The sequence below is a fragment of the Bubalus kerabau genome, chromosome 1 (assembly GCF_029407905.1).
Source record: "Bubalus kerabau isolate K-KA32 ecotype Philippines breed swamp buffalo chromosome 1, PCC_UOA_SB_1v2, whole genome shotgun sequence".
Taxonomy (NCBI): Eukaryota; Metazoa; Chordata; class Mammalia; order Artiodactyla; family Bovidae; genus Bubalus; species Bubalus kerabau.
The window spans coordinates 120,737,751-120,755,215 of NC_073624.1; the positions used below are offsets into that span (position 1 = coordinate 120,737,751).

The 17,465-nt window shown below is 35.4% G+C and overlaps 1 protein-coding gene across 2 annotated transcripts in view; it reads right to left on the reverse strand.

Annotated features, from left to right (window-relative positions):
• Nucleotides 1-2,317: 2,317 nt before the first annotated feature.
• TBC1D15 (TBC1 domain family member 15) overlaps nt 2,318-17,465 on the reverse strand; it is a 76,717-nt gene continuing 61,569 nt past the window's right edge. For both annotated transcript variants that reach the window (XM_055587498.1, XM_055587490.1), the window contains 6 exons: nt 13,537-13,637; nt 9,290-9,389; nt 8,340-8,437; nt 6,294-6,410; nt 4,910-4,996; nt 2,318-3,636 (listed from right to left, as the gene is read on the reverse strand). In XM_055587498.1, coding sequence (XP_055443473.1) covers nt 3,415-3,636; nt 4,910-4,996; nt 6,294-6,410; nt 8,340-8,437; nt 9,290-9,389; nt 13,537-13,637 — 725 coding nt within the window. In that variant the 3' untranslated portion in view covers nt 2,318-3,414. The remainder of the gene's footprint in view (nt 3,637-4,909; nt 4,997-6,293; nt 6,411-8,339; nt 8,438-9,289; nt 9,390-13,536; nt 13,638-17,465) is intronic.

Below are 17,465 nucleotides of genomic sequence, written 5' to 3' on the forward strand. Positions count from 1 at the left end.
AAGAGTGCTTTGGATACCCCAGAACTTACAGAAGTATGTCCAATCACACTGCCCCACCCCCACCCCTCTCTGCATCTAAGGATGACACACTCTTTTTCCCTAAGTCAAGACAGCCTGAAAAACAGGAGTCTACTTATAAGACCTAAAGATTAAAATGTTTGTTATCAGAGCAATCCTCAACTTAAACAACTTAAAAATCCAACAACTTAAAAAACTCCCATATTATAAGGACCCAAAGGGAGGACAGCCAAATACACTGTTATCATTTAAATGGCAGTATTCATCTTAAACAGAGAAGACAATGGCACCCCACTCCAGTACTTTTGCCTGGAAAATCCCATGGATGGAGGAGCCCATTGGGCTGCAGTCCATAGGGTCTCGAAGAGTCGGACACAACTGAGCGACCTTTCACTTTTCACTTTCATGCATTGGAGAAGGAAATGGCAACCCACTCCAGTGTTCTTGCCTGGAGAATCCCAGGGACAGGGGAGCCTGGTGGGCTTCCATCTATGTGGTTGCACAGAGTCGGACATGACTGAAGTTACTTAGCAGCAAGCAGCATTCATCTTAAAAGTATTGAGTTGACCAAAAAGTCCTTTTAGGTTTTTCCCTAAGATGTTACCAGAAAACCCTAATGAATGTTTTGGCCAACTCAGTACAGTAAGTACAGACATCTACTGTCGGATAATGACATTAGATACTGATTAAAACAACTTTCAGATTCATCTCAAATTTAACCCTGTTTCATGTTAAGAAATAAAATGACACTGAAAGTTTCTCTTCAAAATGTTAAGAACAGAGGAGGAACCTACATAAAATAGTCAAAATTGACTGTCATCACTTTTTACTAAAAATGATGACCAGAACTAGGGCAAATCCACCTTAGAAAATCAAGGAACTACTTTAAAAAAAAAAAAAACCTTAAGGACATGTCTACCTAACTGTAAGTCAAAATTTAAGCCAAGCAATACAATATACAATGGCAATTCTCTAAATCTCCAATACAAAAAGGTTGCCTACAGACTCCTATCAGAATTGAAAACACTTTTTACAGCACATAATATAGCTCAGCTGGTAAAGAATCCACCTGCAATGCAGGAGACCCTGATTTGAGTCCTGGGTCGGGAAGATCTGCTGGAGAAGGGATAGGCTACGCACTCCAGTATTCTTGGGCTTCCCTCATGGCTCAGCTGGTCAAGAATCCGCTTGCAATCCGGATAGACCTGGGTTCAATTCCTGGGTTGAGAATATCCCCTGAAGTGAAAGGCTACCCACTCCAGTATTATGGTCTGGAGAATTCCATGGACTATCCATGGGGCTGCAAAGAGTCGGACGCGACTGAGCGACTTGCACTTTCACTTTCAATATTTTATGTGTTATTGGCAAGGACAGAGCACCTTGTGAAAATTAAAACAAACAATTCTTTTAAAAGTCAGACTAAGACACTTACCTGAACTGTATCTATCTTAGCAATATCAACAGTTCAAGTTTACATGGTTATTTGCTAGCTGGTTCTGAGGAGTAGGATTAAGTCAGACTTTACTTAGCACTGTATTATTATTATTATTTACATATAAAAAATGGTCCAAAGAGAAATATTACATGTTTAGTAAAAATGTTTTTAAAACAAGTAGTTTTAGAAATAAAACTTCACAAAAGTTAAACTTACTAAATGTCTTAAGATTTTTTAAAACTCTGAAGTAGACATTATATTACATAGTTGGGGGAAAAAAAAAAATCTCCCCAAAAGTCCCTGTCCAGGAAGAACAAGAAGGACATCAAGATGTTCTCAGCAATTTCCTGAACAGCAGGAAATGAAAGGCTGGAGATACTGAGCTTTGATCCATTTACTTTTTTTTCTGAATAGACTTACTCATTATTAACTGATGAAAGATAACACACATATGATATTAAAAACTACAATCTAATGGTTCTACTGTCATGATTGTCAGTTAAAGCTCAAGTAAGAAAAGTTCATTTGGTTCCCTAGTTCTCTGGGGTCGGAGGCAGGGTGCTGGGTGGACCATTTTAGAATAGAACTATGTAACTTTTATTTTACATTATTAACTTCACTTGTAGGAAGTTGCTTTACTGATTCAGATAATTATATCCTCCAAGGCAATACTACACTCAATTTCATGCTAATAAAAAGTTTCTTTATAAAAGAGTCATGTTTCTCACTTCTTTCCACAACTCATTCAAATGACTGTTTCAATCATATAAAAATACAGGATGCACTAGGGTCTATCTTAGGGTTTTCTTCTTCTGATGAAGAACTAGCAGATTACTTCCAAGTGCAATTTAACTGAAAACACCATTTCAACTTCAGATTTATTTTAATGATATGTACAGAAGTAAACAAATTACAATTAAAATGGAATCAGTTATGTTCATTACACATAACTTAAATCATGCAACACTGCATGGTAAAAACAACAGCTTCATTCATATACAAAAGAGCATTATTTTGAGACTCGTGATAGTATGATGAAATTTTTGACGTAAGCTTTTGGTAAAGAGTATTTCATAAAAATTTAAAGACCTGATTAATCAGTTAATGCATTATTAGGAAAGATAGTAAACATTATTAGTAAAATGAGACTATAAGCAATTAACTTGAAAATTACACCAGGTATGGGTTGAATGTAGTCTCCTGAAATAAATGTTTGGTTAAGAAAATAGCTTTGAAAAAGATCTCATACTGAAGCTATGTATTTACTTTGTGAAATCAGGTTATATAAATCAATAGTCAAGTTTATTCAGTTAAAGAAAATATGCCTATCCTTTCTTATACTCATAAATAAGTACTTATACAGTCTTTATATACAAGTGAAGAAAAGTTCAATGTAAAAAATATACTGCCAATCCACTTATTATGGTTGAAATAGCTCTTTATCTACACATTAAATTGCATTGATGAAAATGTCCAATTTAAATCACATTCAACCAGTGTAAATATTTAAGCTAAGTATTTTTGTAAACAAGAGAGAAAAATAAATTCTTTCATTTCATCACTGGGCCACAATCTACTTCTCAGCTTAGAAAGCTATAGAAAGGCTCAGCATTTAATCAAATCCAAACCTGCTAAACTTGGAGTAAACAAAGTTAATGTTTTCAAAGTGCATAATTTCCAACTCATCCACTTGTACTATTTTTCCAATTCCAGTTCATCAGCAAGAAAATAAAATGTACTTAGCTATAAAAAATACTAAGGAATGTTATTGAAAAGGAAAGGCTATTTGGTAGAAGTAACTACAAAAATAATTAGTTTAAATCTCTGTAAAGCTTTAATGCAAGAACATCAGTACACATTCTTTCCATAAACCTTAAAGCATGATCAATACCAAGATTTCAAATTTCCACCTTTCAAGTACTTGAAAAAGAGTTGTAACAAAGTGTCTCTTCAAAGAATGATCATGCAGGTGTTAATCTGCTGACATGTGGGGACATGGATATCTCTGTTGGGTTGTCATCTCTGCCTCCACTGGCAGTAAGGACAGGTAATGAGTTACTCTGAAATGCAGATGCAGGACAAACAGTCATGCCAACATTTTCATCTTCCCCATTGTCTGAATCCGGTGTTGTAACTTCACTATCCTGAAGCCCCAGGATCTCACAAACTGCTTGTGGCAACTCCTGAATAAGAAGAACCAAATATAAAATCATCATTCACCACAGAGGAAAAGTAATCACAAATTAACACTTACTATTTAAGATAACATCAAACATTTGTTCTAACAGTGCAATTGTTATGCACCTTCTCAGACCTTCCTTCTCCACTCGAAATGAAATCCAAACCACTCTTTTTAGTAAGTGGTTTTCTGACCTTCTATTCTGAATTAGCCACTCCCCACCCTATCCCACCCCACCACTCCCACAAACATACTGTTTTCTAACATTTTGCATTTATTTCATTCTCTTTCATTCTTTTCCCTCAATACACAAACATTCCTTAAACTTGAAAAGTAGCACTGACAAGTTTTGAACAGAATAGCTATCAAATAAATATTTGTAAAAGTGAACTAAAATAGGGCTTCCCTGCAGCTTCAGTGGTAAATAATCCACCTGCCAATGTAGAAGACACGGATTCGATCCCTGATCCGGATGCCATGGAGCAACTAAGCCTGTGCGCCTCGAGTACTGAGCCCGGGAGCCTCAATTACCGAGCCCATGTGCTGCAGCCACAGAAGTCCGAGAGCCTGAGCTCCCCAAACAGAGTAGCCCCTGCAGGGAGGAGCCTGTGAGCCGCAAGGAAGAGCAGCCGACACTGTCCTCAACCAGAAAAGCCCAGGCAGCAATGAAGTCCCAGTGCAGCCGTAAGTATATAAATACGTACACTTGTAAAGAAAAAAACTGAGCCAAAATAAATATTTGAAACCATGAACAAATGACACAAAGACTAAGTAAGAATTCTCTTAAAAATCTGAAAACCAAAATACACCAAAAGTATAATACTTTGGTTTAAATTCAGGATATAACACCTCAAACTTGCCTTGTTTTTAGAGATAATTAAGAGCTTGACTGATATAAATAACATTAACCAAATAATATTCATTTAATTATTTCTGATTAGCATCTGTCTTTACTTGAAGACACTATATATTTAATATGAGGTCCTATTCTGTGTTCACTAATTTGATAATATATCAATGCTTCTACAGCCTCTCTTGCTGTTGCCAAAGTGTTTTCATTACTTTTATCATTCCGTCTTATTACTGTTTGTCTCCTAGCATAATTATTCAATTGTTTTCAATTAAGTGCTGTAAATCTGTAATGGTAAACAAATGTTAGCCAATGCTTTGTGTCTGCCATCAACTTACTAATTTCTTTTAAAAAGAAAAATTTTGTGACTTCAATCCACCAAAATCATAGACCAAAAAATCTTTTCATTACTTAAAATACTGTATACCTTGCATTTTACCATCTGTAGTGAAATTGCTTCTGCCTTGCATAATACATCTTCCACATCAATTTTCATGGACAATTCATTGATATGCTAGAATAAATCAATAAAATAATTGAAACTGAAACACTATTATACTCTATTACACAATTTATTACTAGTTATATTCAGTCAGTTCAGTTCAGTCGCTCAGTCATGTCTGACTCTTTGCAATCCCATGAACTACAGCATGCCAGGCTTCCCTGTCCACCACCAACTCCCAGAGTTTACTCAAACTCATGTCCATTGAGTCGGTGATGCTGTCCAACCACCTCATCCTCTGTCATCCCCTTCTCCTCCCTCCTTCAGTCTTTCCCAGCATCAGGGTCTTTTCTAATGAGTCAGTACTTCGAATCAGGTGGCCAAAGTATTGGAGTTTCAACGTCAACATCAGTCCTTCCAATGAATATTCAGGACTGATCTCCTTTAGGATGGACTGGTTGGATCTCCTTGCAGTCCAAGGGACTCTCAAGAGTCTTCTCCAACACCACAGTTCAAAAGCATCAATTCTTTGGTGCTCAGCTTTCTTTATAGTCCAACTCTCACATCCATACATGACTACTGGAAAAATCATAGCTTTGACTACATGGACCTTAACTGGCAAAGTAATGTCTCTGCTTTTTAATAAGCTGTCTAGGTTGGTCATAACTTTTCTTCCAAGGAGCAAGCGTCTTTTAATTTCATGGCTGCAGTCACCATCTGCAGTGATTTTCAAGCCCCAAAAAATAAAGTCAGCCAGTTTCCCCATCTATTTGCTATGACATGATGGGACCAGATGCCATGATCTTAGTTTTCTGAATGTTGAATTTTAGCCAACTTTTTCACTCTCCTCTTTTACTTTCATCAAGAGGCTCCTTAGTTCTTCTTAGCTTTCTTCCATAAGGGTGGTGTCATACTAGTTATATTACACTGCAGATAAAATCCTCAAAACAAAATACCCTCAGACTACAAGTAAACAGGAAATTTAATATATCCCTCATTAGATCATTTCAAGTTTTAAAGCTAAGGAACAGCTATCACTAATACGCTTATGGAGCATTAAATCCAGCAGCTGTCCCAGGTTTACTACCTCAAAGTTATAAGCAGAAGTATTACTTTGTTTAGAAAAGTAAACAACATAAAAGAGCATTTGTTGAATTTGTTTCTCTAATTAGCAAGGAAAGAAAATAATTGGCCAACATGTTCAACTTGCTGAATTGTCATTCTCAGAGAACTGGTCCTAGTATTGATTACTACTGATAAAATTTTAAGTCACTCAAGAGATTCAACAACACTCCAAGGAAATGTCTGTTTTCCAACAAAAAGAGGAAAAGAGTCAAAATATTAAAATCTAAATTAAAAGAATAACTACCTTAAGTATTTCATTAAAGCCATAATGTTTTTCCATTATTTGTTGTTTTTCTGACTCCAGAATAGCACAACAGAGAAGAAGATGAAAATTTTTACATGGTAGTTCAGTCCACATTACCTACAGAAAACAGAACACATATTTAGTAAACTCTATCAATTCTAAAATATTTTCTTCATAGATATGATGCTCAATTCTGAATGACTTCTATGCAAAGCAGAAGTTGCCTAGATGGAGTAGTCCATTCTTTTTCTAGTTAAGAAATGAGGTGTGGGGAATGAAAGTCTTACCTTTATCCACAAACAATAAATGAATTATGATGAATTCCAAACACATCTCTTTAGGTGACTACAGTTAGCACTGAGCCTAATCAATACTATAAATGGCTAAGGTGTAAGGGTTAGAGGTATTTTCAATATTTTTCTGAACCTTCAGTTTTTCATTTTTAAATCATCTTCAGTCTCTGGGGGTGGGGGGAAAAGCTACATCATAGGAATAAAAATGCAGTTATACACTGCATGGAATCAAAAACATCCAGAGGTAGCTCTACATTCTAAACAACATATTATATAATAAATCAGAATATCTCTAATTGTGACAAAAACTGAATCAACCACCCAAAATTTATACCCAAATGTGTACATCATTTGATCATTTCTTCCTAATCAATGTCCTAAAACTTAAAGTCTTAATTTCCTCTGGTTAATGTACTTAATATCTTTTTTAGAAAGATCAAAGTCTCATGTAAACAATATTATTAAAGTACCAGAAATGTTCTTACTTCTTTTACTAAAAATAAACCAAGTAGAATCATTTTCAGACTAAATCCATTTTTGAAAGTTTAATTATAATGCAATTAACCTCAAAGAGTTCATTAAAAGTCCTAATTTATTTGGTAAACACAGATTAAGGAGTTACTACAATTATTGAAAACTTTTAAAAAGAAGCTGAGATACTAATTTAATGAAATTGATAAACTTTAAAGTATGATTCTAGATCAAGAACATGTAAGTTTTTCTTCTAATTTCAAACAAAGAAGTGCTCCTCCACAAAGCGGGGATCCTTCAGTTAGTGGATCACCTTCTCTAATGGGAGCATAGCCTCCAAAAGTATAGGAATCAACCTCCAGGTGTAAAAGCCTCAGCATACTCACTGCATATTAAGTTTACTTATTATTCAAACAGTATTTCCCCCATTCTTTCCTTGGCAAAGTTTCTGTCACCTTTACTTTTATAAAGATAAGGTAGTGGACGGTCATTACGCCAATAGTCTATTTTGAAAGCACTACCATCTGTTAACAATTAACAGATATATGAGAAGAAAATAATACTTTCTTGCTTTTCATCATGAGTTGCCCTGGGTACAAGAGGGAATAAAAAGATATAAACCAAAAACATGATCATGAATACTCTCCAGAGTGAGGAAAAGGGTAATGGGGCTTGGGGTAGTGATTAAAGATCTAAGCTATATCTTTCAATATTTTTTGCCTTGGAAAGAAAGAGAAAAGACTATTGGATTGGCCAAAAAGTTCATTCAAACAAACTTTTTGGCCAATGCGATAGAAGTAAATAAGGCAAAATTATTACATATGTTGAATGCAGATAGTAGCATGTTTGTTACATTATTCTTAGTATTTTGCTCTAACTTAAACTTCTTTAAAAAGCAGAACAAAAGTCAGTTCCCTCCCAATACTCCAGACTACAAATAAAGTACCATCTCAACTGACTGGCCTGCCGAAACTTCCTTAACTATATTTAAATCTACACCCAAATTCACCACAGTCTCACATAAAGTATCCCAAGGTCAAATGGTCTACACAACTGGTTCTGGGAAACCTCCTGGCCCCCAGTCTCATAAGGATGTGATCTACAGAAAAAAGCTCCCAAGACCACATATTCAGTTCAACATAGTTTTTAAGGAGAGACCAAAAACATCAGAATTTCAGAACTGCTTTAGAAATTTCAGCCAGGATATTATAATCCGTTTATAGAAACAAAATGGTTATTTCCATAAAAAGTGTTACATTTTTACAATAATTAAAGAACTTACCTCCCATAATCGAAGAATATCTAGAAAACTAAATTCCCTTTTAAATCTGATTAAAAGCCATCTGAAGCAAAAATAAAGGTATCCAGAGTCCTGGGATTCTACAAAGAAAAAAAAGAAACACCTTACTTCCTCTTAAATTATCTCAGAATAGGGTACCTATTTCAAACTCAAATATTTCTGTTCATCTTAGGCTTAAAAGTCCTATAAATTTAATTATCTTCTACTAATTCAAGGAAATGATTCAGAATTGCGGCCTAACTTCTTTATAAGCAAACCACCAAATAACAGCTGACTCTCCATCTCTCTTCAGGTCTGTGTCTGTGGATTCAACCAATCGTGAATGGAAAATATTTGGGGGGAAAAAAAAATTCTAGGAAGTTCCAAAATGCAAAGCTTGAATTTGCTGCACTTGGCAACTATTTAAAAAGGATTTACATTGTATTTACAACTATTTACACAGCAATTATGTTGTGTGAGGTATGATAAATAATCTAGAGACGATCTAAAGTATACAGGAAGCTGTGCATAGGCTATACGCAAATACTATGCCATTTTATGTAAGAGACTTGAGTCTCCTCGGATTTTGGTATGGGGGTGAGAGTGGATGTGTGTTCAGTCAGTCAGGCCCAACTCTTTTCAACTCTGGACCGTAGCCCGTCAGGCTCCTGTCTATGGAATTTTTCAGGTAAGAATACTATAGTGGGTTGCCATTTCTTCCTCCAAAAGATCTTCCCAAGCCAGGGGCAGTCCTCACAAATGAGAGATGACTCGTATTTCATAGTATGAATAAACTGTTTTAAGGCCGAACTGTACAAGGGGGACAGTTTGGTCCCAGTTTTATTCCTCAGAGGAACCCAGGCAACACTGGTGGATTATACAGTCTTTACATTTTTTCTCTCTGCATATTACCCTACAATTTGCTGAGTATAGCTTTGTTTCACTCAACTCACCTAAGTAACTGCAAAATCCACTGTCCAACAATCGAAGTAAGGTACTTAGCTGAATAAGCTGGGTCTTCATGCCTTGCATCTGCTCTTCAAAATTTTGATGCTTTAAAAAAAAATATTAAGTAATAATAAATATTTTACAGTACATAACCACTGATAACTGTGCCATAAAATAAGGACAAATGTTGGACTTACACCATATTGGTTATATTTTAAAATCACAACTAATTAAAATGCTAAAAGATTATTTTTTCCCACTATTCAATTTTTTAAGATAAAGAATAATGCAGACAACAGCAGCTGTAGACTGACTGATATACTATTCTTATATCAAATAAGAAACCTGGGTGAAAGGAACATACATTTGGGATACAGACTTTTATCAAATCATTTTACTGCTAAATATTTCTTAACATAGGAAATAAAATTAATTTTAGCCTTAATATGTGTCCAGTGTTAAAGAATTAGCTAATTATTTCTTATGATTTGATGACATTAAGGAATCTATGAAGTCAAAACCATTTTCATGACAACAGCAATACTAAAACACTCTATGCATTTTACACTTTAAATTCTCCCATAATTGTAAAGGCTATAAAAAGGCTATGTATTGCAATAGACTGCATACAGGAACAGATGTGAAAGTCAGCTGTCTCCTATTAAACTAAATACTACACATTAAAAGAAAATGAAAACTGGAAGATAATCCCTCTTTTCAGTAAATTCTGTTTTAGAAAAGTTATTTTTCATTTTTTAAAAATGTATGTAAAATTTGAGAAGGTTTACTGCTATCTTTAAATGAATAAATAAATAAACATCTGGGCTTCCCAGGTAGCTCAGTGGTAAAGAATCCACCTGACAATGTAGGAGATATGGGTTCCATCCCTGGGTTGGAAAGATCTTCTGGTGAAGGAAATGGCAACCCACTCCAGTATTCTTGCCTGGGAAATCCCATGGACAGATGAGCCTGGTGGGCAATAGTCCATGGGGTTGCAGGAGTTGGATACAACTTAGCAACTAAACAACAAGATATTTATAAATTTCCTAGAACTTTTCTTAACAAACTTCAATAGATATAACCCACATAAACAAAAGCTCTTAGAATCTGCAATAATATTTGAGTGTGAAGAGGTCCTGAAATCATAAAGTTTGAGAACTACCGTGGTTTAAATGTTTTAATCTCTGAAAGTGAGTAGATTTGCTACCAAAAGTTCAGTCAAGGTTTGGGGATGGGGAGGGCACCAAAATAAATGAAAGGTTTCTTATGATTATGATCCCTTTAACCCGCACGTTCTAACCCCTTTATGGTGAACTACTGCCCTAATCTTTGTGAAAAGCCTAAGAATAACATCCTTTCCCTCTCACATTTCTTTTAGTTTTTGAGACAATAATAGTGCTTTATTAGAAGTATCTATCAGATTAGTTGGTTAAAAAAAAAATTAAGGCTACTGATTCTCAATAAACTGGCTTCTCTTTAGTGATCTGAATAGTTTAATTAGTGAATGAAATGCTTTAATAGACGAACACAAGTTTTTGGGATATAGTTTCTTCACATTTCCCACAGGAAAATAAAAGGGAAAGGCAGGACTCTTTGATTAACAGTATAATTTTTGCTGTGACATGGCCAAAAGCTTCCATTGTTTTGCAAGTAACAACGTGGCACAGCCACTGCTACTCCCAAAATGACAGAAGCCGACTTCAGAAAAGTAGCTATTCCTGCAGAAAGGAAAAGGAGGTCGACAATGGATACACAAAGGGCTTCAAGCCTAACTATAAACAAATGTGTATGTACATTACATATGTATGTACATGTGTGCATATATACACATATGTATATGTACATATATACAGTTATGGGTATGTGTATATACACATATACACAAATGTGTATATGGAAGGGGGTAAGAAGGAAGGGCAAGTTAAAACTATATGGCAAAATGAATGCTGGCTATAAGGAAGTTCATTAGATCATTTTGCAGTTATTTCTATAATATGGTGGTTATAGACAGAAGTCTATGCCCAGACCAACACTAGATGTGAGTAAATACCAACAAAAGTGAATCTACAGACATTGGATTCAGCCTCCGTAAAGTAGTAAAAACTTACATGAAATAAAGCTGTAAAACAAAAAGAAGGAATCAAACAGCAGAACAGATTCAAGGACACGAAAACAATAACAATGCAGTGGAAATAATTGTGCAGACTATTTTGATTGTAACTTACTGCCCTTTTATATTATGAAATGTTTCATGTTATGTTTCATATTATGAAACAAAAGATGTTAGTAGACATTAAGAAATCTTTTTAGAATAAAGACTAGAAAAATCCCCAGACCGTTGTCAATGGAAAAGGCAAACAAAGAACATCTACTGTGAAAAAGACAAAACAAAGAACTTGAATCTCCATACACAAAAATGACAAATAGACTGTGAAATGTGTATTAAAGATGTTCAGAAAGTGGTCTTTACATCTGAGGCCTAAGTACACGCACACATAGGCATGTATATACGTATCTGGCACACAAGATAATATATTTGAACATGCCAGTATTAGCTCTTATGAAAACTACTACTGTAATGAGATGGTTAGATAGCATCACTGATTCAATGGACATGAATTTGAGCAAACTCCAGGAGCCAAAGGAATCTGGAGTGCTACAGTCCATGGGGTCACAGAGGCAGACACGACTTAGCAAATGAAAAACAACAGAAAAAGTAAATGCCATACGTTTGTACTAATTCTTAGAAAACCTACTATAAGCTGAGATCTAAACTAAGCACTGGGGAAATATTCATGTATTTATTTTACAAAACTCTGTTGAACAAACACCTCATGTCAAGCATCAGGAAAATTCTGGAAGCATATCACAGAATGAGTTAAACAAAGACATGACCTCTTTATCATATTAGCTCTAGTGAAGAGAGGATAAACAACAAAAACACAAGGAAAACAAACAACAGTTTTTATACAATTATCATCAGTTGTACAGACCTTTATAACAAATGCCTCAGGTTTCTAGAACGCTTATGGAACTAAGTATATGGAACTAAGAAGGCAGGTAAAAATCAACCAATCAAAAAGGTAAGGAAGACAAACTATGATATTACCAGATTACTGCAATTAATAATCTTTCTAAATAATCCAAAAACATTAATTCATGGTAAAGGACTATATAATTTGAATATTTATTACATTAATAGTAAAAACATATTTGAAAACTATCAAATCTTATTAAGTATGGAAAAGAACTAGGCGAAGTAACGATGAGTTGGAACCATGGAGGAGAGACTTGAGAAAACAGATAAAACTGAGACAAATTAGAAGGGGAAATAAAAACAGGCAAGCAAGAGAGGAAGAACAGAAGTCATCAAAAAACAGAAGCAATCAAAAAGTTTCACATCTGTATCCCAGACTCTATATTACAAGAAATCATTGCATATGATTACAGATTTGAAATCTTTATCCCCTTACAAGCATGCCATTTCAAAATCCGACCATCAAGGGCCAGCATTAAGAATATTAATTTTATTTTGAAACAGGTACAGAGACCTAAGTAGTCAGGTCTTTGGATTTCATATGCTTTTATCTGCTCTTAGCCCCTTTGCTTTTTTTCCCCTTCCACTTTCTAAAGATTACTTGAGAAGACCGTTCTATTTTATTTTCCTGTTAATACTCTCTGTGTACTATTGTCCTAGAACTCTGTCTCTAAGATATATCAATGATACTAGATAAAATGTTCTTCGTAATAATATGTATATAGACAGGTCAACTCTAATAATCACATGCTTATGAAAAAACTAAGAAAGTGTCAATGTTACAAATAGTTCAAAAACATCTGGAGAAAAATCAGACACTATAATGATAAAATCTAAAATGTTCACAAAAGGTAAGGATATTACTTGGCATGACTAAGCTTTATCTCTGAAACAGATGAAATGAAACTACCTCACAAGAACTGAATCATCTACTTCATCAATATTCTATCACTCATTACCCTTCTGCAGATCATAAGCATTTACCAATATTAAATCCTGATTATTCCTATTATATAGGCACCTACTATCTACTTTTTATATTAAAAATATTACCAGCATTTCCAAGCCTCTTGAAAAGAAACAAACAACTGAGCAATTTTTTTAAAGTTCTACCATGACTGGCTAAATATAAACATCCATTTTATATAACAAGATTATTATATAACTAAAATATTCAAAATTAGTTTGATTAAAAGAAGGAATCTCTGTTCTTACCATTTGGTCCATGTAGGAGGCAAAGCACCAAAAGGCATCCACTTCATTTTCCATCACATATAACAGAGGTGAAAGTAAGTCACTCATTCCTTGCACATAGCCTTAAAAAAAAAAAACAAGAAAAACCAATCATACCTCTAAAAACCTAACTTTCTGTATCCATCTATGCATATCTCCACCAACTCACTTAAAATTACATCTTCTTCAGGTTTCACAAACTTGTGTATACTGATGTTCTTAAACAATGAGGAGGAGATCTAGCAACCAGGTGAGAAATGGGAGGTGCTTGAGAGGTCAAAGCAGATATGTAACTGCTGTGTGTCTCAGTGTAGGTATCACTATCAGGAGAAGATAATATTAAAAAAGTATGTGCAAAAGCATTATGATAAAGAGGGATGATGGGAAACCCAGAGAAACATCAAACTGAAAAGAACATAGTCAAAGAAGATTTGTGAAAGAATAGTCAAGAGGAAAGGGGGGGAAAGCAAGGGAGAAGAATGTTGGAAAAGTCAAGGGGAAGGAAGATGCAAGGTCAGAGCAGACACCACCACCTAACTGCCATGAATAAGCCAAGTGAAATAAGAACTAAAAGGGGTCCAACTGACTTAGCAACCAGACATTGGTAATCCACACAAAAATAACCACAACAAAATTACCTCTTCTAATTTCTCTTTTTTTTTTTCCTTTTGCTGTTACTCTAACCCAACCAATGCTAGCAAATGGGCTTAAATCCAATCAATATTTTGTATCTAAAACTGCCATTTCAGCCATCTTTCTCTTGATGCTCTTACAATTTCTCAATCATGACACTAATTTAAAGCCCTTGATTAAAAGAAAAATTGGAAAAGAGACACTGATGTATAGAACAGTCTTATGGACTCTGAGAGAGAGGGAGAGGGTGGGAAGATTTGGGAGAATGGCATTGAAACATGTAAAATATCATGTATGAAACGAGTTGCCAGTCCATGTTCGATGCACGATACTGGATGCTTGGGGCTGGTGCACTGGGACGACCCAGAGGGATGGAATGGGGAGGGAGGAGGGAGAAGGGTTCAGGATGGGGAACGCATGTATACCTGTGGCGGATTCATATGGATATTTGGCAAAACTAATACAATTATGTAAAGTTTAAAAATAAAATTAAATTAAAAAAAAAAAAAAAAGAAAAAGAAAAATTGGAAAGTTAAAGAATCAGGTCCAACCTTAAAAAACAGAAAGTCTTAGCTTTGCTTTTTACCAGACCATGTCAAAAGTCTTACAAATCCTCAATTTTCTTAACTATTTTACAATTAGATTTCAAACTTAAAATACAGAGACCTGAATGAACCAAGGGACAAGAGCTCTCACAAAGCCTTTTCACATACATATTATCATTCAACTTTGGTAACTTGTGTATTTGTTAAAGTTACACAGAGAAGTTTTTCCCCCAGTGACAATCTGAGGAAAACAGGCTTTCATTTGCAGAACCAAAACTTACATTCTTATCATTCACCAAAATCTATGTGCACTGAAGTCATTTAAAACAGTATGCATATTTTTAAAGGAGAGGGGATATTTCTGAAGAAATTATACATAATTTTACATCATTCTTCCTATTTTGGAAGAAAGTTTTAAAAATGACCCCCAGGAAGCAGGTAAGCCAAAGTCTCTTAAGAAAACTTGGGTTAAAAGTGTAATAAAGACACCCAGTTCACTTCAGGATCTCCTTACAAACAGAAGTCTAGTTCTGTCTGCTATTAGCCTCTCCCTGTCATCTGCTGCAATGCCTAATCCCCATCAACCTCACTATGTCTGCACTACACCCCATGGGAAAGTACAGCTCCATGCACATTAGTGCACACACACGCACGCACACACACACAAATTTGGGGTCCCTTATTACAGTGCCGAACAATGCAGTAGCCAAGACATTTAGAGAAAAGAGCTAGAAAAAATGGCATATGACGTGATACCTAAATGTAAGCATTTAAACAAATTTATTGCAGATGCTTTTCAAAAAAATAATACACACTTGTGATGATGAATCTTGTATGTCAACTTGAGTGAGCCACAGGATGCCCAGATGTCTGGTTAAACATTATTTCTGGGAGTATCTGCAAAGGTTTTTCTAGAAGAGATTAGCACTTGAATTGGTGAACTGATTAAAGCAGATGGCTTTCAGAAATGTGAGTGGGCATCATCCAATTCACTGAGGCCTGAATAGAACAAAAAATGGAGGAAGACTGAATTTGCTCTCTGCCCGGTTGCCTGACCTGAGACATCTATCTGCCCTCAGTGCTCCTGGTTCTCATCCCTTCAGACTCAGCAATGAGACCTATACCACGGCTCTCCTGCTCTCAGAAGGCTTTAAACTACACCACTAGCTTTCCTGGGCTTGCAGCTTATAGATGGCAAACTGTGGACCTGTTAGTCTCCATAATTACATAAGCCAATATCTTATAAGCAATCTTTTTTCTTTCTTTCTTTCCCTGGCTAATACAACATTTTTCTTAAGAAAAGAAGTAGGTTAGAAGGAAGACTAGACCGTTATCACCAAAACTTTCCTACATGGCAATGACACAATGAAAGCAATGACAAACATAAAGGCTAAACCAATCAAAGCATGAAGGAAATTTATCTGAATTCAACAAAGTGCAAAAGAGTACCACTTTACTGGGTCTGACTACCTACAGTCTATAATAGAACTATTTCAAAGTGTGCTATTCAAAAGATTTACAAAGCACCTTTCTTTTGGGGGAAAACAAGTTTTATTATAAAGTTATAATGAATAAAAATTTCTAAGAAGCTAATTTATTCCTTCAAGTCTTCAGCTTTCATACCAGATCAGTACTGTATTTCTTCTCTAAGTTTTAGTTAAATCAACTAGTCAAATTATTCTTCATGCTCTTGTTGCTTTTAATCTATTTTATTGTATACATGATGTTCTTTGGGGTATGTCATGAGTTGTGGGGGTGGAATTAATGCACAAGTGCCTTTTAATTAAAGAAAGATGAAAGCTGTTTAAGTGAGCACTCAGTGAGGTCCGGTTCTGCACTAGTGCTGACTGATGTGCGCCTCAATCAATGTCTGAGGAAGGCCCCTAGTTTCATAACAAAGTTGTTTCAGTTGGGAGGTGTTAGAAATGAACTCAGCATCCTAATGTACACATTCTTAAAGAAAAAAGAAAGATTTCACCTTTTCATAGGTCAATTTTCCAGGTTAACTGAAGCTTATTCAGTTATTAGAGAATAAAATTAAAAAAAAAAATCTTAAGCGTTGGAAATCATTTTTTTTCTACTGGACACACTCCTGCCTTCTTACATAAAGTATTCTGAGTATAACTTAACCGTCTGTTGTTTATTCAGGATCATGATTATAAACATGCATTGTAGAAAAAAAATAGGGACCTCCCACAGAAACACCTTAGGTGTACCGTCTACACTAAGTAAAAGCTACTCTTCCTTGAGTTCTTCTGTCTGCTTTTGGTACTGTTTGTCTTCTGTCTGCTTTTGATGGTTTTTGCCTTCCTCCTCACTACTAATGAGATTGTATTAAATGCAAACATACCGATACCTCATCTGTGGGCTAAGAAGCCAAACAACTCAATAGGACAAAATCAACTACAAGAGTAAATTTACAGCCCAGGTTACTTTACTGTGAGTAAATAGCAAGAAGGTGGGGGAGCATCCACCTGCCCAATGCATGAGACACAAGAGATGCAGGTTAAATCCCTGGGTCAGGAAGACCCCTCGATGAGGAAATGGCAACCTTCTCTAGTATTCCTGCCTAGAAAATTCCATGGACAGAGGAATATGGTAGGCTACAATCCACAGAGTTGCAAAGAGTCAGACGTGACTGTCTGCTACTTCAAATCCATGTCAAACAGCAAGCAATTTGGTCCAGGGCTTTACGAAAACTACCCTGGCTTCTTTCAATGCCAGAGTTCTTAA